Source organism: Etheostoma spectabile, chromosome 22 (assembly GCF_008692095.1).
Source record: "Etheostoma spectabile isolate EspeVRDwgs_2016 chromosome 22, UIUC_Espe_1.0, whole genome shotgun sequence".
Classification (NCBI taxonomy): domain Eukaryota; kingdom Metazoa; phylum Chordata; class Actinopteri; order Perciformes; family Percidae; genus Etheostoma; species Etheostoma spectabile.
Window position 1 is genome coordinate 15,372,730 of NC_045754.1, and position 20,709 is coordinate 15,393,438.

The 20,709-nt window shown below is 41.0% G+C and overlaps 1 protein-coding gene across 2 annotated transcripts in view; it reads right to left on the bottom strand.

Moving 5' to 3' along the window:
• cntnap2a (contactin associated protein 2a) overlaps positions 1-20,709 on the bottom strand; it is a 351,650-nt gene that overhangs the window by 25,895 nt on the left and 305,046 nt on the right. Inside the window, exons 18-22 of one of the 2 annotated variants that reach the window (XM_032503457.1) lie at positions 17,843-18,013; positions 10,248-10,466; positions 7,962-7,991; positions 4,935-5,171; positions 668-901 (exon numbers count right to left, since the gene is read on the bottom strand). In XM_032503457.1, the coding sequence (XP_032359348.1) occupies positions 668-901; positions 4,935-5,171; positions 7,962-7,991; positions 10,248-10,466; positions 17,843-18,013 (891 nt within the window). The remainder of the gene's footprint in view (positions 1-667; positions 902-4,934; positions 5,172-7,961; positions 7,992-10,247; positions 10,467-17,842; positions 18,014-20,709) is intronic. The other variant, XM_032503458.1, reaches the window with a different exon arrangement.

Consider the following 20,709-nt stretch of genomic DNA (forward strand, 5'->3'; position numbering starts at 1 on the left):
AACATAATTGAAAATCTATGGATAGACCTCAAGAATGGGCAAAGATACCTCAAACAAGAATTGAAACTCTTGGCTTGCTACAAGAAGTGTTTCCAAGCTGTGATACTTGCCAAAGGGGGGGGTACAAGGTATCAACTCTGCAGGTTGCCCAAACTTTTGCAGACGCCATTTTTTTGTTTTTTGTTATTTTGAAAATGTAAATAATATAAATAAAATCTAACTTTTTGTGTCTTATTGTACAAATGTCTAATCTGTCATATGATGCATTTTGGAGAGTTTCCATCTTTTCTTGGCTTCTTTATGCACATTAATAATTTCTTTTACCTGGGATGCCCAAACTTTCGAGCCCCACTGTATTTACTGTCTCAGGGCCCTGAGTGTGCATGGAACCCAAAACATTTCTAGCAGCACACCTCGGTAGTGTATTTGTAGCTGTATTTCAGTGGAAATGCACTTTGTTTGTTGAAACGCTAGATGGCACTGTCAAATTTGTCTTACTTCTAATTTATCAAAGCACTTTGCGGCCTATCAGTGGCTCAGTGGGAGGCCGCTGACTAGGGAGGATTTTTGGAGATTATAAAACTTTCCAAACTGTGCTGCAAGGCCAGCCTTTAAGCATGTACTTTGCAGAACTAACAAGCATTACTGCGAGTGTGTGGATCATTACCGTTCTGCCTTAGTACCACAGCCAGATAATCCAGCGTCTTGGAGCTGACATACATCAGAATAGCTGGAGCGTTGGATGTGCTGAAACTGAAAGCCACTTCCTCCTTTGTTAGATTCACTTCATGCGGCGTCAATTGGTGCGTCAGGATCTTTGTGTCCCTACTGGCTCCGGCAACTGCTTCGGGCATGAAGTTGTACTTGACCAGTGTTCCTGCCTCAAAGAAACCCCCAACATCTGGATGAGATGAAAAAGGATATAAGAATAAATGATAACGGAAATAAGATGTAAGCAGGTGAACACACTCAAATACAATAATTACTGCCTGGCAATGTGTTTATATCACAAACAGTTGAACGATCATATTTTGAACAATATGCAAAACCATTTATACAGCAACAACAACAGCAAGAATAAACAATAGAAAAGACAGAAAGACACACAAACAGAAAGAAAAGAAAAACACCTTCCATCAAAAAGAAGCCACAGGGAAGCGTGCATAAACTCACACATGCCAAGACACAATAGAGTAGACATATTAAACGACCAGAGAGAAGTAAGCACACACATAAATATGGTTGTGTTCAAGAGGGGAAGTAAAGTGGGTGTTAAATTGCTGTGCTCCAGCACCTGAAACCAAACAATACATTGTTTAACAGTACATTACCAGACCTAATGGCATATTCCAGCCATTCCAGGAGGCTTATTGATTCTCGTTATCAAGTGTTGAGAAGAAGGGACCTTATTTTTCATTACTCCCGCTGAGCCTCTCGTTTCTGTTAATATGTGTATGTGTTTGTGTGTGTGTGTGTGTGTGTGAACGGATGCAATATCTGTGTGTCAGTTACAAAGGAGAGAAAACGCACAATGTGCGTGAAATTAAAGAGAATGGTTACAGAGAAATCAGCAAGCCTCAGGCTCTGTGTGTGATGTTTGCCTTCCCTCCGTGGCAGAAGTGAAAATGTATAACTACAACACTTATGGGTGAAGAATACTAAGTGAACACATTTATGCATCTTTTTTTAAAGCTTCACCTTACCAATTGTCTCCTTTCGGACACAGTACAACTAATACTTCACACTACATTACTTGAATTTAATATAAGGCTCATGACTAGAAAATGGGCAAGCTCTCTGACTGGTATCGACGTACAGGCAAAATTTCCCCTCTATCCAGCTACACCACAATTGTATCTTCTATTCTGATGTGCACAGATATAGTTTCAGGCTTTGGAGGTCTGGAGAGACCCATTTTACCAATTGTTCTGCGTTAACCAGGCGGAGAGCTTGTGAAGTTTTCAAATTGCCTGCTCCGCACTTGGTTTTTTGATGCGGCTGGATTGTTCACTGTCTGCAGTGAACCATGCCTCTGGGAATAACTGAATCAGACTTCAATCAACAAAATGCAGCATTTCTGACAGAGCAGCATGCTTGAATAAATGCTTTGAATCAGTTACAAATGACATATGGAAAAACAAATCAACATAACAACCTTCATTATCTAAGGACAAATGATCCATAGATTGGTCACATGGTCACATGTTACCTCACAACTACATTCACATCATTCATTAAATAGAATGTATCATGTGTCAGGTCAGATACTGCACATCCGCCACTAGCCCAGTGGACTGCCAATCCTCTGGAAATTGAAAATTTAACTTTGTTTTATTTATAAATGTTGCTTGCACATTTGAGGGCATAGATTTCAAAAGAGTACAACATCAGTCCATCCATTTTTATTTTGGTTTAAGACGTTGGAAGATCCTAATGTCTTTTAGTAATATAAATGGGATTGTAATCAGTTTGTCGATTTTGCACCTCAGCACTTTGCGGTTGTTCAGGTAGAAAGCCCATTCTGATCTGTTAAGATTTTTTCTCAAAATTACGAGATAAGAACACATAATTATAAGATCTTTTCTCAAAATTATAAGATCAGGATCACCAAAAGCCAGTAGCATGCTTGAACAAAGGCCTTGAATCAGTTACAAATGATATATTGAAAAACAAAATAACATAACAACCTTTTATAATCATTATCCTTATCCTTAAAAAGCCCCCCAAAAATATCTTTGAAAAAAAGCAACTTTAAAAGCTATTTTTACATTTTATCTTTATTCATACAAACTGTAGATTAAGTGGATCCTTTAAATAACCTGTCTCTGCCTTTTCTGCCCTGCTGAGAAAAAGAGTAGAGAGACTCTGAGGTGCTGCCCGGAGTTTCAGCAGCACACAACACACACAACTGTCTGGAAGCATAACAGGGAATCTTTAAGTTTGTGTGTTTGTTTGTGTTTGTGTGTGTGTGTGTGTGTGTGTGTGTGTGTGTGTGTGTGTGTGTGTGTATGCGTAATTTATGTCAGAACGTGACAAAGTATTGGAAAGGGAATTTGTGCAGGCATGCAAACCTAACCAGGTCTCTGCAAATGCGTGCGTGTGTCTGTGTATGTGCACATGTGCACATCGGCTCCATGTGACCCTCAAAGGCAGAAAAGCAGAAGAATGAGGGTATATATAATAATAATACTGTGGGGTCCCCTGAGCGGTGTGTAAATATGGATACAATGGAAATGCACAATGCTATTATGGCTGGCTTCATGCATTTTTCACTCACTGGGAGAGAGGGGGAGAAATTCAGTAAAAGAAAAGGAAAACAAAGGAGAGGGGCAACTGGGAGAGGAGAAAAGAGGAGAAATGGAGGGGAGAAGAGAGAGGAGAGGAGAAAAAATGAAGAAGACAGAAAAGGAAAAGATTTAGATAGGAGGAGAGTAGCACAAAGCGGAGCAAGAAAAGGAAGCAGTGAAACATATAAAAGGGACAGGAGATAGAAAAGAGATGAGAATAAAAAAAGAGGGAACATGTGTGAAGAAAGGAAAACAAAGATGAGGACCGGAGGCAGAGAAAAGAAGGAAAGAAGGAGACAAAAGAGAAAGAGGGGAGACACATATATCATGCAAAGAAACAAACAGACAAGGTTATGCTCTCTCCCTTTCTTTGCCTTTCTCTTTTTTTCTGACACAGCCAGCCAGACTAATTCATAAACACACACCCTCGCACAGACAGTAATCTCTATTCTCTAAATCCCAAAATGCCTGATTGGTTATGACAGGATTCAGAGGAGGTCTTCTCATGTCTTACACTAGCCTATCACCACCCACTGTCACCCTCTTCCCTTCTTCCTTGACAGACACAGACACACACACACACACACACACACACACACACACACACGGACGGACGGACGCACGCACATGCAAGCACACACATGCAGGCACACACACTTCTCGTTTCTGTCATCTTGTCACCCCCCTGCCAAGAGCACAGGGAAAAAACACTATTAGGCTTTAGGAAACAAATTAATTCACGTGTCGGGGATCAACTCTGACTAGGAGCTTGGAGAAAGCCTTTGACAACACTGCTGCTCTCCCCCCCAGATCAGTTTATGAAAAGTTGTTTTGGGAAGTACAACTTTAATGCTGTATCTAATGAATTCCTGTGAAAAAAACATTATGCAGTGTAGTAGCAATATGTAACAGTGCAGAGTCACAGTGTGACATTTCTCATCTCTGAACTTAAAAAAACCTAGAGCGACCCACGGCTTAGTAAAGTGACTTGCTTTTTGTTTTTTAGTATGATCTCTCAGCTCTGCATTTGTACAGTTTTAGCATTCAGTCAGGTCACCCTACAGTCAGGGAGAATTGGTGGGTAAGCACACTATCACTCTCAATTGATGCCTTTTATCATAAGACCAAACACCTTCAACACAGATGGCTCCAAACTGAATAGGAAGTGAGCACAAGCACAGAGCGCAGCAAAAAAATCACAGTTGGTTGTCAGGCAATGAAGCTCATTGAAACTACTCCAGCAGTAATCATGGCACTATTTGCCTCTGGCTTTGTAAACTAAAAAGAGACAATGCCAATGATAACGTGGCTTTACAAAGACGCCCGCAAACCCTGTTGGAAAAGTGTTGGCCGAGAGATTATGACTCAGTGTGTAATCCTAAAACTCTGAGCATAAAAGGTAGTTTGTTAGATTTGAAGAAGAGAATAAAAGAAATAAAAAGTGCACAAAAAAACCTGCAGTGCTGGCAAATTGGAAATAAAATCAGACATAAAATAGTACCTGAAAGCCCACACAAAGAGAGATTGATTTATCTTGTAATTGAAGTTTTAAAGATGAAAAGCAACGTGATGCATTTGTGGCGTTTATAGTCCCATGAGCTACCTTCAATTAGGGACTGAAATTGTATTTCCAAAAATGCCTCTCACCTCTGCTGCAGAACGGGCCGTCATAAGCAGTGGCGGTGCAGTCACATAGGTAGCCGTTGTACCTCTCCACACACTTCCCTCCATTCCGGCAGTACATCCCAAAACTGGTACAGTGGCCTTGGCAACCAGGCTTGACCCCGGGCGTCACCTTGGCCCTCTCTTCCAGGTCGAGGGTTATGCCGTTCATCCGCAGCGCTCGGATACAGCCCAGAAACCCCCTCTGCCCCCCTGCAGCACCTGAGGAGCGAGTTAGAGAGGTGGTATCAGTGTAGCATTGGGACATAACAAATAAAAAGGACAATTGGAAGTCAGGGTCACAGAAGTCATTTTGAATGTAAGAGGCTGTTTAAATCTCTTTTTTAGAAATGTTAATAATATCCTAATGCCTGGAGGAAGCCACTGATGTCACGTTAATAGTTCTAACTGTGACGCCGAACTTGAAACAACCTTCAACTCGTTTGATTTCTTCACTAATTAAAACAGCCTAATGAACATGGTGTCTTAATGAACATCTCACAAGCATGCACACACGCAAATAAATGCACAAATGCACGTAAACGGCATACTACAGAAAAACACACACATTCAAAACACCGCACACAGCGCACCCGATTTGAACGAGTCAATATAAGCATTAATGCTTAGCCTTGGGGTGTCGATAGCCATTCCTCTAAAGTGCCTCCATCGTCATTCTGGCCTTGCACCATTACAGTCTAACTACCCATTAACTTGGACAGAGTAGGGGTGTTAAATAGATGAATGTGCACCCAAATGACTATAGCAATAAACACACTCATAAACTTGCACCCACGGGTATAGATTCAAACGTACACAAGCACACCCACGGAGGATGGTTAGACTGTATGGATAAACACACATGTATGGGCACACACACCCACACCCACACCCACTATCATTAACAATAGCCGAGGGGCATTTTAGTTATTAAAACCTCTCAATTGCATCCTTTGGATTACAGAGAACGAAAACGAACATGAACACACACACACACACACACACACACACACACACACACACACACACACACACACACACACACACACACACACACACACACACACACACACACACACACACACACACACACACACACACACACGACCTCTATCTGTAAAGTGTCCTGAGGTAACTACTACTGGTATGATTAGACACTATAAATAAAAATGAATTGAAAATGGAATCTGCTAGTTATGCCACAGAGGTACAACACAATAAGATTTCTAATACATGTACTTTGGTCTCCAGCCGCTAAATTATTCACAGATCAGGATGCAGCTGGGCTTTCACACGCTCTCCCACTTTCCATTCCCACAAAGGGTTTGACTTTTAGTAGACCTGTTAATTAATCCATTTTGTACTCCTGATTGGCTGGAGGTTTCTGCCACCTGTTTACCCAGATCTAAATCAGTCTCTGATTAAACGGACGGCAGGCTCTGAGGCCTGTGGAGACCAGGGCGGGCACATACACAGGTATGCACACTTACATATACAGTACTCACACACACAGGAGCATATAGTACAGCTCACAAATGGCATGGAATGGAGCCTGACTGATACTGACTGAAGTCAACATTGGCAGCCAGATATAAAATGTTTTGGTAAATACGGTGGAAAAATGTAATGCTGTGCCGTAGATTGCAACATTATTTGTATAGACTGGATTTTTATGTATGAGTACCTTCATTTTTCTTTTTCATGTTAAAATTGTGTTCTGTTTATTTTACTTTTGGCGTATTCTTACTCTGTTGCTACCAACAACATTGTCTAAATTCACTGATATATCATTATCTGATTTTTCTTTTTCTTGAATATCAATATCAGCCATAAAAATTGAGTATTGATCAGGGTTTAGACTGCATGCATGAACAAGCACGCACACGCAAACACACATACTCCAATGACAACACAGAATTTCATACACAGGTAGTAATAAAATTCACATGTAGCATGTGTTTGCACTTATTTATTTATTTATTGGTGTGCTTTGTGTGGCTCAAGGGTACAGTCCCTTGTAATGAAGTGCTAATGAGAAAACATGTTATATTAATTAGGATATACATAGTACACATACGCACAACACATAAACATGCATCTTACCTAACTTTTACAAACCAAATGACCAATTAAAAGAAAAGTAAAAAAGGGACCTTTTGACCTTTACTGTGTGTGTGTGTGTGTGTGTGTGTGTGTGTATGGATTCCACATTACTGGGAAAAAATGAACTTATGATAAACATGCAGTATGCACTCAAAAACTGTATAGAGTTAAGGTAATGGACAAACATGTATATGGATTGTGCTTTGACGCCTGATCCAACCACACAGATAAATTCCCCATTTACACCAACAGGCAACACATCTGTTCTTCCATTATCATTGTACAAGTGGCTCAATAGAATAATGGTATGTCCTATTTCTTTCTGTTAATCTGTTTGTTGTTTAACACAGAGGAGATCCCCAAAACAGTCTTTACCCACTATGTTTATTGGGAATGCCCTTAATGGTGCAATTTGTATTTGTTTTAGATGAGTATTTTTGATTTATATAGTCAAAATGCCATTTCAAATGCCTTCTACACCCACTGGCCTTTCCAGGAGAGATATTATCATAGAAATCCCATTTTACCAGCCCAGTGCTTTACATCTGTTAGTTTACAGCATTGCCCCCCCCAAACCATCTCTCTTAAAGGTCCATAATGGGCTTGCTTCTGATGGATCACTGCACTGAAAATGTACTTGTATATTGCAATAAACCCAAGTCTACAAACATTCTTCACACCTGTGTGCTAATGTGCAGTATGAATCAAAACAGTAACAGCACAAGAACCTGAGCAGTTACATTTCGGATGATGAATCCTGGCTAAACTTTAATCACCACTAATGTGGCGCTGAAACAAAACACTGTGGGTGAGGTCCATGTGTGTTTGTGTGTACTGTGAAAATTGAAGTCAATGTGTGTGCATTAATGTCACGCAGGCATTTCATTGTACTCATTGAACAATACCTACTGTCTTGGCAGGTGAGCGAGGCTGGTTTCCCTGTGACAGGTTGTCGCACACATGCAGTGTGTAGAAACAAGCAAGATGTCGATCCATGACGACAGAAAAACCAAAGTAAGAAAAGAAAGACAAAACAATCCAACCATGAGAGAAGTGAGCAAAAAACATGCAAAAATATAAAAAAGTGAGATAGTGAGCAAGCATTAATCAAGAGGGGAATCAAAAGAACAGATGGTGGAATTAAAGAAATAAAATGTTGCAAGATTGATAGTTATGTGCACGTATGAAGTGAATAGGAGGAGCTAAAAGTTAACAGTGTGAAGTAAGTGACAGCAGGCTGATGGTATAACATTTACTCACAAGGCCATTAGAGCAAATGAGCCACTGTGCAGTAAACACTAAAGCAATCAAATGCTTGATGAGGAGCATATTGATTGAGAAAGAGAGAAGGAGATGATACAGCGGCAGATATGAGAACAAGGTGAGCGAAATAAAGCTCCCCGTTGTACATACTTACTGTGTGATTATCAGAAATCATAACAGACCATTTTAGCCTTTTTTTCTGGATTGCATTGTTTTTTTTCCTCACTACTTTGAAACAGCCACATCAATCTCAATCGGAGATGACGTGTGATGAGACGGGGGATCTCACAAGGAACAATCAGGCGAGTTCAGTCTACAAGGCTCTCCCCACTCTTTCCAAATCTCTCTATCAAACACAAAAAAGGATCTCTATCTTTTCTTGATGTCAGAGGCCAGATCTAAACCACTTCCCTTTTCCTTTGTGTGTGTCACACTTTAACTCTCAAAGCAATCCTCAAATGAGATTTAAGCAGGGATTAGAGGTCAGATATGAGAAGGTGCTGACACCTCTGTGGCTTGTTGTTACTGTACATAAGTATTTTCTCTATCTTCCACTACCTTTTGTGTTTTAAGATGTGTGCCACACACAGCAGGCCTGAGCCTTCTCCTGTCTTCCTTTCGGCAGACAATGCAGAATACACACATGCAAATGAGGCTGAGGCGCTACCTGAAAGCCATTACGTTCCCAGTTTAGTAGCCGCAAGTCATACAGCAACGAAACCTTTCTCGCACCTTCCCATTTCACTAAATGAAAGTACAAATACACTGAGAGCAAAATCAGCTAAAACATGACATGTAATAAAAATTGGGACATGATAAGGTTGAGGATGCTTCAGCAGCCTTTAAATCATCAAAAGTGATGAGACAGTGAACTCATATTATAAACGGGGATCAGCGGGGTTCAAGCTATCACATCGGGATGCCTGATTGGAATTTGGAACAATCTCCTTTCGGCGGAACTTTTTCCATGAGATAGTAGGAACTCTGTGATCCGCCTCAGCACTTTTGCTTCTATCCTCAAATCCCTGAAACTATTTTAGCCCCAGAGTTTGGTTTATAGCGTATTGACAGCTCAGCACAAAAGGTAAAATGAGACCGAGAAGTAAAGGCGTAGGGAGAAAACTGGACAGATCCTGTGCCATTTAAACGGCTGATGAGCTTGAGAGGCATTGTGTGGAGAGGAGGACGAAGCCATAAGGAGCTAACCAGAGAATGTGCGTGTGGGATACAGAAAGTCTTGATATAGTCCTTTTACAATAATAGCTTCTTAATCCAAAGGAATATAATTGCAGAGTCAAACTATTAAAGAAATGACCTCTATAACTGAATTAAGCCAGCACAGAGGCTCAGTTTTAACTTTATTTAAACTCTGATCACTTACACGGATTAGTTTCCGAGGACGCGCGTGACTGCATATCATTAAACGAGAAATGGCTGTGTGTGTGCTGGATTAACATGAACTTAATTAGCAGTGGCTGTGGCTAAGATGGGCTGAAGCCGCTTTAGAGAGAACCCGGTGAGGTTGCCACATATTTAACTTCTGAAACAATCAGACGTCTTCACGATGGATGTCTGCATCTGAGGGCAACAATACTGGAAATAAAGGTTGTTTTAATTTAATCCAATTACAATTACATGGATCTTCCACACATAAGAGTTTGTAATTATGGTGTGTTTGTCTTTACGAGTGTCCCTCCTACACAAAGTGGCTATTGAATGTTCAAATTTCAATGAAATGTTTGTGCACGAGAGTTTTGTTTGTTTTGTTATAACTGTTTACACTTTTCTGTTCCCTGAATCTGTCTTTTATTGTCTGTAAAGCGACCTTGAGTGCTTAGAAAGGCGCTGTTAAATAAAATGTATCATTATTATTCTTACACATTGTGGTCGCTCGCTTATTGTTTGGATTCCGTAGGAGTGTGTATGTCTTACCCACATAGAGCTGGCTGAACAGCTCTAGCCGTGTGTGCCCCTGTGCAGGAGCAAGCCGAGATGCCCGATATGTCTGATCCAACTGAAGGACCGACTCTTTGACGTTTCGCTCGGCCATCACGCGATGCCATTGGTCGTCATTGAGGGGCGTGGCCGAATGTACCGTCAGCTCCACAGGTCCGTTTCCAACATCAAAGGAGAAGGAAATGATTTTAGGAGCTGCACAGAGAGTGTGAGAAAAAAAAGAATCATTTCACCTACAATTTACTGTAGTTACAGAAGTCATGTATTAAAATACATGAAGCAAAAATCAAAACTTTCTAAAAAACCCTTAACTTGCGGTTTTGTCAGTCTGCAGGTAAATATGCATTCAATTTCTAATCTAATGGCTCATTTGTTTCAAGGCCACTCATTTGGCTTGTATAGATTTCAGCTTTGCAATACACGACTGCTCACAGCTTCGGACAAGAGTAATCTCACAGAATGTCGATAGATGCCAGGAACTTGGTTGGTTTTCCATGACATAAGGTTGTAGCCTACCGCAGCAGTTTTCATGTGGTGTGTTTTTGTTGTAGAGGTGTAAAGTCTTGATTTGTTGGAGAGATGAAAGTCATTGAGAAAGAGAAAAAAGAGCTCATAAGAGATAACTTACAGAGAGAGTGTGTTACAATAAACAAAAATAATGAAAAGGGAAATGACTGAAAAATAAGGGCAAGATGGCCTTGTATTTCTGCCAGATAAATTTACATAATCTGAAAAAGTGTGTGTCTGTGTGTTTGGGATGTGCTATGGGAAATGAAGAAAGTTGAAATGCCATAATGTTTCTTGCTTTTCAACAGTTCAGTAGCCTAATATTTCAACAGACCAACAGAGGGCACTGTTATACTATTTACCTTTTTTGACCATGGCAGGTAAAATATTAATTGATAATTTTATATTACAGTCTGTCTGTCTGTCTGTCTGTCTGTCTGTCTGTCTGTCTTTGTGTGTGTGCGTGTGTTTCAGTTTACCACTTGTCCATTCCAGATGTTTTGCTACTGCATTGGTGAGGTCACTGTCTGATGGCTTTTAACCTCTCTTCTATGGAACAGCAATCAATCTTTATACTGTGTGTGTGTTTGTCTGTGTTATCATAGAAAAGGAGTTGACGAATGAGGCAGAGAATGTGTGTGTGTGTGTTATTATTTCCACCTCTATCTCAACTTGAAACAGTCAGGTAAATAATCTCCACAAGAAGAAATGTTATTCATGAGACACAACTAAGCAGACATACACACATATTCAGCTTCATATGAATACATTTGAGCTGAGTGGCATTTCTCTCATAATTTTCACTGCAAGACACTGTTGGTTTGGATTCACAATGTTATTGTTATTGGAGTTATATACGTCATAGTTTCTGACAACATATGCATCATGTGTGGACGAGAGATGTTCAATGAATGCTTGCCACTGCAAAATGTCAAAGCAATCTTTTTGCTAAGACCTATGAAGGTAATGAAAGAACAACAAGAAAACAATGATTACTATTTTTGCTGCTGAAAAGAGGATTTGCAATTTTCAAATTAAAACCAAATTTGACTCTTTTCTTAATTTTATTGTGCTACTGTGAGACCGTAAAGCCATATATTATGGGTGGTGCCATTTGGTAATAATTGCCACCAGTGTGCTTGCACTCATATTTATAATGAATAACCACTTCAAAGCTCTATATGTTACTGTTTTATTATGGCTTCATTAGGCTCAGTTGTTAGAGTGGATCATTTTGTGTAGTCTCCGGAAACCATCACCTTATCATGGTGGAGAGGTTTGTGTGTCCCTATGAACCTGAGGGCTGTGTTGTTGGGAGCTTTGTGCTCCTGGTCGGGTCTCCCATGGAAAAGTAGTCTCAGGTTTCGACAAAAAAAAGAGCTGAGCCAGAAGGCAAAGCTCTCGATCAACCGGTCAATTTTTGTTTGTACCCTCACCTATGGAACGAGATCCAGGGTACAAGCGGTCAAAGTGGGTTTCCTCAGGAGGGTGGCTGGCGTCTCCCTTAGAGATAAGGGTGAGAAGCACAGTCATCCGTTGGGAGCTCGGAGTAGAGCCGCTGCTCCTTTGCGTCAAAAGGAGCCAGTTGAGGTGTTTCGGGCATCTGGTAAGGATGCCTCCTGTGCGCCTCCTTAGGGAGGTGTTCAAGGCACGTTCAGCTGGGAGGAGGCCTTGGTGAAGACCCAGGACTAGGTGGAGGGATTATATCTCCAACCTGGCCTGGGAACGCCCTGGGATGCCACAGTCGGTGTTGGTTAGTATGGCTCGGGAAAACAAAGTTTAAGGGCCCCTGCGGGAGCTGCTGCCCCCGCAACCCAATACCGGATAAGCGGACCAAGATGGATTGATGGATGGATGGATGGTCATTGGAAAAATAAAATTTCTTTTTTTCCCTTTGCCCAATCAATATGCCTGACCATTTTCTCCTTTTCATATTGCTTTCATCTAATTATCTCTTTTTACTCAACTTATTCTTCCATTCAAACTCTAGCATCCCTTCTTTTACACATATAGTTCCTCTGTTTTCTTTGTATTCTTTCATTCCTTCCCCCATTGTATCCATGTCCACAGTCCCCTGACTCTATCCTCCCTTATCTGTGTGGTTTTTGTATTGTTTTTTATCCAGCTTGCATTTTTTTGCCTTCACTTACCCATCCCTTATGATCCCATAGTCACTTTGCCCTCCCTCCCTCTATTCCATCCTCCCTTCCTTCCTTGATCCCACTTCTTGACATGATTATTTCCTCTTGAGATGAAAAGCAAAGACACCAGAAATCATCTCAACAAAAGCCTGTCTGGATGTGCTGAGTGCATTAACCTATAAGATAAATCTAAAAAGTGCTGAAATATTTAACTACCTACAAAACACAACACTCACAGGAGTGTGCAGACAAATAGGTGCATGCACACACAGTAAAGCTAAGCCCTCTGACAGGCTTTAGTACACTGAATAAATGACATCTGTACGCACAGAGCAGCTCTGCATGGCCAAGATTGCAGCATCAGTTATTTTAAATGCTGTAAGAAAGCCAAACATATATCAGAACACTCCAACAGAAACATAGCAATTCTGCTATAGCCACACTGAATGGCATGCAAGTGTTTGTCAGTGAGTTGTTTTAGCAGCACTGCAAAGCAAGATGGATGCCCTACAACTTTCATTTTTATACTCTGTCCATAGACAGGGATGAAAACTAAAGTGCCCTCAGAGCCCCAAGCTTGCGTCAACTATTTGCATAGCTGTGATTGATGTTATGAGCGTTACTGTGTGTGTGTGTGTGTGTGTGTGTGTGTGTGTGTCATATTGTACGTACGAGATGCACTTGCATGTTGGCCTTGAGAAAACCCAGCAGAGTTTTTTATTTTCACTATTTGTTTTTCAATTAATCTTTTAATACGGAGGCTGAATAAGCCAAGCTCTTAATTATGCGTCAGCACAGCACAACCAAACCATGATAAATAGTAAAAGAGTTTGTATATGTCTTTGTTTAAAAGACCACTGCTTGTGTTGCTGTGCATATATGTGGTTTTCAATTGGCAGTTCTTCTGGCAGTATATTATCTATTCGATTTCTCTTCTGTTATACTTGCTAATTCTTTGTTGTTTGTCTCATTTTCTTTGTTAGCCTTTTGCAGTGTTTTCCACCCCTGAGATGGCTGGAACAGTCCAGCCCTTTTATGGAGGGAAACTCTAATTAAGTGCAAGCCACAGCAAACCTGCTGCTGTTGACGCTGACACAAGATTTAAAGCAAATTTAAGCATCTCTTTGTAACAAAAAAGCTCTTCAAATTGCATTTTTTTAAACAGTTTTTAAAGAACAGTCTGAAAAATATATATTATATATAGTAGTAGCTGTTTTTCTCTAGATAACTATATATTGCTTTACAAGTCAGAGTGACATTTGACAACTTCAGAAAGCTAGAGATGCATAGACCACTGCTAAATGTAAACTTTGTGTCCGTCTGGCCTTCACATAAAAAGCCAATAATTCTATTTTATAAGCCGAGGTCACAAGTGGGAAAGAGCATTTCTCAGCTGGATCCCTGACTGAAAGTGTTTATAACCTTTTGGCGTGACTATCACTGAAATTGCAGCCTCTTAAAGACATACACATACAAACTTTCCACTGAGCACCCCAGAAGTCAAGCATTTCTGTATTTAGGGACCTTTCAATCTGTCCTCAACCCTGTCAACAGTTCAGTTCACATGGTTCTGACTCTCATGTGTCTGTGCCTACTTCTCAAGATCCAAAGAGGAATAGTGTCCACCTGATGGCTTTGAGTCTGCTGATGTCACAGTAATTTGTGTTTTGTACAAGGTTGTGTGTGTGTGTGTGTGTGTGTTTGTGTGTGTGTATTTGGAAGTGTGTGTATATGCTTTGAGCTCCTGCAATGGCACAGCCAGGCTATGCTGGCCTAATGCTAGTCATTTCATGCCTTGACCGGATTGCAGCAGATGCAGTTTTTGCACCAGCGAGAGGGCAGAGATTATGTGTGTGTTTATGTGTTTGTGTGTGAGCGTGTGTGTGTGCATGCAAGTTGCTTTGGGAGTGTGTAGCTTACCGTGTGCTGTAGGCAAAATGCAAGATGATAGCAAGGGAGAGGGGAGTGGAAATCGATGTGGGGGCATTTTGAGAGCCTCAAAGTGTGCGTGCGTGCGTGCGTGCGTGCATGCGTGTACAGTATAGTTTCAGGACATTGTTTTGATTCTGCAGTAATAAGTGTTTGCATGCATTGGTGGTGTGTGTTTATTCACTGGTTGGCATTTTGACACAAGATGGCGGGCCAGGCGCACCAGCAGGAAATGTTAAGGGAGCACTTTTTTACACTCAATGTTAAAATCCCTTTGAATCACAATGAAATGCAATTAGTCCTCTATTGACAGCCATGCTGTGCCATGAACCCCCCTTTACAATTCAGCTGTGCAATTAAGCTGAAGCCTGAGATTACCATTCTTGATCAGCAAGGCCGCTGGGATGTTAATTTGAGCAAGATCACAGAAACTTACTGCGTGACATGTCAATCATGAGTCTCAGACAGGACTTAGAGAATGTGAAATGGGCTGGTGCAAAGCTGTCCCATTTATTTTGGGATTTTAAACACCTCATTCTCCTCTATCACCATCTCTTCCATTTATTTGACTTAATATGTCTATTCCAATAGCATTGTCTCCTTTTTGTAATTCATCCATCTAGTAAGGGTTTATAGCATAGAAACGGCACAATGCACAAATTCAAGGTAGAGAGACAAAAAACAGTGGGGAAAAAACTGTATTTATTCATTTAAACTGTAAAACCAACTCAACATTGCCTCGTTGAAATTAATTGAGACGTGAAAATGGAATATAGTATTTAACAAAAACTACTGCAAGTGCAAGTTAACCTGAGGTGTTTTGATGTATTTTAGACTGCAAATACTTTGTTACTTTTTTTCATCCATTGACTACAACCAATAAGGTGGAATAATAAACATTGCACTCAAGTAATACAAATTACAAGTAAGATTTAGAGACCCATTGCAAAGGTGCAGGCATAATTTCAACAAGATTCTTTTGGTATGTGTCTACTTATACAACAGTTCTGTTGCATCTCGAGAACATCAAATCTGAAAGTGTTTTAGCACAATAAGGCCCCCATGACTGAACACCCTCTCAGCTGGTGCAATGGTTGCTTTTGTGTCTATAAGAAAAGCTGTGATGTCTTAGGAATGGGCTCCTGCCTCTCTTCTTGTCTGCTGCTTTCAGGACGTGGGGATCTTTCCATCTCTGCTGCTACAAAATCTGAAAGCAAATAATATTATATATTATATATGAATAGATATATAACAGATAATATATATACACATATGGTTATATTCATGACAAAGTTATATATGCCTTTATTAAACAGTCTCCTGTAAACGGTGCCCACATGCATGTAGTTTCAATTCATATCTATCCATAAGTGAATAACTCATTTAAAATGTGTGTCAGAAGTTGGGCAAAAAAACGTGGAGTAGGGTGTACAAAGTGTTTTTATAGCAGCATTACTCTTTAATAATTGATGATAAAATATTAAACTCACCAAGTAGTTGCTCTTTTATCGTCTGTTGATGACATCATCTGACGCAAGAACATCATGGTCAAGCCAGAGGAGGCAAGGGGAAGGGTCCAGCAGAACAGACACCATAGACTGTCTCCAACATCAGGCTTCAAAACATCTACAAGCCTGTCAGCTGGCCAAAGTCTCGGTGATAGACACAGCTCATTATATCAGTGGGCTTTGGGAAGATTGTTGTGTCGGTAATTGTCCAAAGGAGTGATGGCTTCCACAAGCTGTGAAGCTGAACTCCATCTGACTGTTGCTGTTGAGGGGATACTGCGGTTGGCACCATATTCTGCCCCAAAAGCTCCCTTCAACCCATAGGTGGAGTGAAGCAGACAGCTAAATGTGTTCACCCTAGCCATTGGGCTGTTCAGTGTGTTTATCTCTTTCAGCCCATCACAAACAGTTAGCTGTAATGGATGTGCAAAACACTGCAGGCAATGTTTTCATCAGTTATTCTCAACGGATTCCATGTCAGCTTGGTAATTATCTCCTCTTATCATAGGCTGTGGTTTTCCAGGTCTTCTTCCTCACTTTCAGCTGAGCCCACAGAGGGAACACATCCCGTGAAGGCCTTCTTCAGATTTGAAGCATTATCACAGATGACGTAACTTTATGCTTTATTAAATAGTTATCATAGAGTGTTAATGTATTGCTTTTTTCTCACTCCACTGTGAGATCTTGTAAATCTGTCAGGGCTTAGAGGAACAGACTGTGGTTTTGACCTCTGGTAGTTTGGCTTGAGAAGCTTGTGAAAGATAACTTTTGCTAAAATAAGCAAGCCACACCTGTTATTTTAATGTGTCAAATAAATATCTAAACACATCTTATGTTGCTCATCTCATTTTCAGGTTCTAGCTACAGAACGTCAAGTAAGAAAACTGTAGTGATTCTGTCCTCTGAGTAAACAAAAACAGATCAATTGAATTTTTGAGCTATTTATTTTTTATTGTAAAAAACCTTTGATGTATAACTGCACATGCTTTCTGAGTGGGAAGACTTCTGTCTCTTGAATGTGTGCAGGTACACACTCAAGTTTACCTGTGTTAGTGTGTGTGTGTGTGTGTGCATGCGTGTAAAAGAGAGAGAGAGAGAGAGAGAGAGAGAGAGAGAGAGAGAGAGAGAGAGAGAGCTTGTTTTGTCAACCCTGAAAATGGGTGATTTGGTTAAGCAGAGGTTTATAATGGACATAATTATTACACACACCAATTATCTTAAATAAATGATTGCTCTCTCTTGCAATCACACAAAGTAGTGCGACATAATCAGGAAGGCAATTGACTGCTGCCTATGAGTGCATGTGCATCACCGTGTGTGTGTATGAGATCCTGTGTGTGTGTGTGAGGTGACAGATTGCACCCAGCGCTGGATAAAACTTAACACTGGGTTAGATAAAGAGTCAGAGTAAGAGAGAGAATAAGAGCGACAGACAGAGAGAGAAATGACTCACATGCACACAAACAATCACTTAGATGCATCTTACATTTGAGCTCCAAGCGGATGAAGTCGGTGTTGCCCAGGTTTTCCAGAAAGACGCCGTAGGGTGCGCTGGTCTTGAAATAGAAGGAGATGTCGGCGCTGGTCTCACCCTGGAAAGTGGCAAAGTGCAGGTAGGATGACGGGGTAGTGAACGATGCAGCGTTCCAGTAGTTATCTGTGGAAAAATAGATAGAATCACAACTCTGGACCAGGCCATCTGGCATGCACCTACTGTACTGTACCCTCCATCAGCACTGCGACACACATAGCCCACACAAAAACCCATTCCAAACTGATAAGCTGCAGAATAAATTCATTGTAGAAATGGTTTTATTTCAAATGGTTATGCATCCATTTTCATGTCATTCCAAAGAGCTGCAAATCCATTCGGGATACAACAATGTTATCTCACGTCCAGTGTCTAATGTGGCTCATTTAATATCTCCTCAGCAGAAATTATTTCATCACCTAAAACTCTGGTGCGGAGATTTCAACATGGCCTGTAATTTCCTGCGACTTCAATACTATTCAATATAAAATTGATCATATCATAAGAGAGAGACCATTTCTTTTGTTCTAAATCTAAGAAAGGGGACAATGTTACATGGATACGGTGCTGCAGGATTTTTGATAACAACTTTTCTAATGACTTATGAAGTGAAACCAGCGGCTGCTAATGAAGACAAAGTAGCAGCATGCTAAACAGCTGCTGATGAATTATCAGACTGTGGTTGATGAAGTGACTTCTCTGCTGTCCCCTCTCCTCTCTCCTTGCCATGTCTCTGTCTCGCTCCTATCAGTCAAGGAAGATGAAGAGTAGTGAGGAAAAGAAGGGGAGGAGGAAGAGCAGAGGAGAAGACAGTGTGAAGAGGAAAGCTGAGAAGAGAAGACAGAAGGCCAGGCCCGGGTGAGAGGATAGAATATTGAAGAGGTGATGGAAAAGAGGAGAAATAAAGTCACGCAGAGGGCAGATGACAGGAGAGGAGGAGGAGGAGCAGCTGGCGTATGAAGGGCAGGAGGAAGCGGGGAAAAGTGACAGCTAATGTGGTATAAGCTGTGTGAGATCTCATCGATGCCTAAGAGGACCACCTCAGACCACCCAGAATAATCCTGGATGCCCGGTGAACCTGAGCAGTGGGGACCTGAGGGGTTAGAAATATGTGTGTGACCAAGACGTGCAACTAAGGATTACATCTACAAGATGTAATCACTAATTCTCAGAGCTCAAGATTACATTGTCTACAGTATCAAACCCAAAGATATTCAATTTTTGATGAAATTCATTTTTTTCTCGATCAGTTAATTGTTTAATATTTTCAACCACCCCTTTCCCCCCTTTCAAGTATGAGTTTGTACCAATTTATGTGTGTATATGTGTTCACATACATGGCTTTAAGTGTACAGTAGGTATGCACCCGTGTCTTTGCATCTCTGTGTGTTTGTGTGTGCTTCTCCTGGCTCTGTGTGATAAGCGCTCCCCAATGACAGGGTTGAGCTTCTCCCCTCTCCTCCTTGCCTCACATCCTGTCACCAGGGGCAAGGGCAGATAGCGGCCGAGCACAACACACAAATACACACACGCGGACACACACACGGACACACACGGACACACACGGACACACGGACACACACACACACACACACACACACACACACACACACACACACACACACTCACTCACTCACTCACTCACTCACTCACTCACAGGCACAGGCACAGGCACATGCGACCACCTACTGATGCTGTCTTTGTGATTAGTGTGTTTGAAGTCGGAATACTGCTGATTTCTCTACGGGAGGCACAGCCAATTATTGAACGGGGTTAATTGAGGACTAAACAGGAGGAAGTCTGCAGAGGCCAGAGAAACAAATAATAATGTCTACTATGTTGTTTGTCATAACAAGAAGGGCAACATATCTGGTAAAAGTCAGATGCACAATTACTTACTGATTGCAAAGGACGTGCAGGGATTCAAAGGACACAAGAAATTACCAAAAAGTTACAGTAGAAGAGCTGAAAAGCATATTGATGTGCATACGCAAATGATTTTCTTTTGTGCACACTGCATAAACAAAATCAGCCCTCGCAGTACAAACATGACATCATGAATACAGTAACAACTTAAAAAAGAAATTTAATGTGCTGTGATATCTATTTGTATGCACAGAATGAGACCTTAAGAGCTGGGAGTGAGAGAGTAAGAGGAAGGTTGACAAAGACACAGAGGCAAGAAGGACACAAGGATATAGAAATACAGCCTGGAGGCGAGTCACTCTTCAGAAGGAGGGAGATAGAACAAGAGGAAAAGAGGGAGGTGGGAGGAGGTTAGAGAGAAAGATCTCGACATGGATCTATGGTGTGAGGAGGAAAGGAGAACAAAACATCAGGGGGTTGACAGAAACTGAGTGTTGGAGAGAAAACGCTGTTAGAGGAATAAACATGGAAGCCAAATCATAAACCTCTGATTGCCCCTGTGCCAGATCCACAGATGTAACTGGTTGGCTAAGCTCTGTGGCACATTTATCACTTCCATATGTTTCAACTGATCCAGCACATAAATGCCTGGCTAAGACACCACAAATACTACACTGGTAACATGCTTAAAGGCAAGGCAAATTAAGTTTATGCCAAAGATTTATTGACCAAAGTTCTATAAAATTAGTTTGATATGAACTGAGCTGAGTTCTGAGAGAGTTCATTGATGTGTTACTATGACCTCCATTGTTCAATCAAGCCATTCTCCCTGATGTATTCATATCTAAAAGAATTACAGTATATAAAAACAAGAGCCTAAAAAGCCTTTCAGGAGTCCTGTCAACAGGCGTTTTTCAAAAGAAACTGTTTTTCTTCAAGCCATTTTTCTCTGTCTA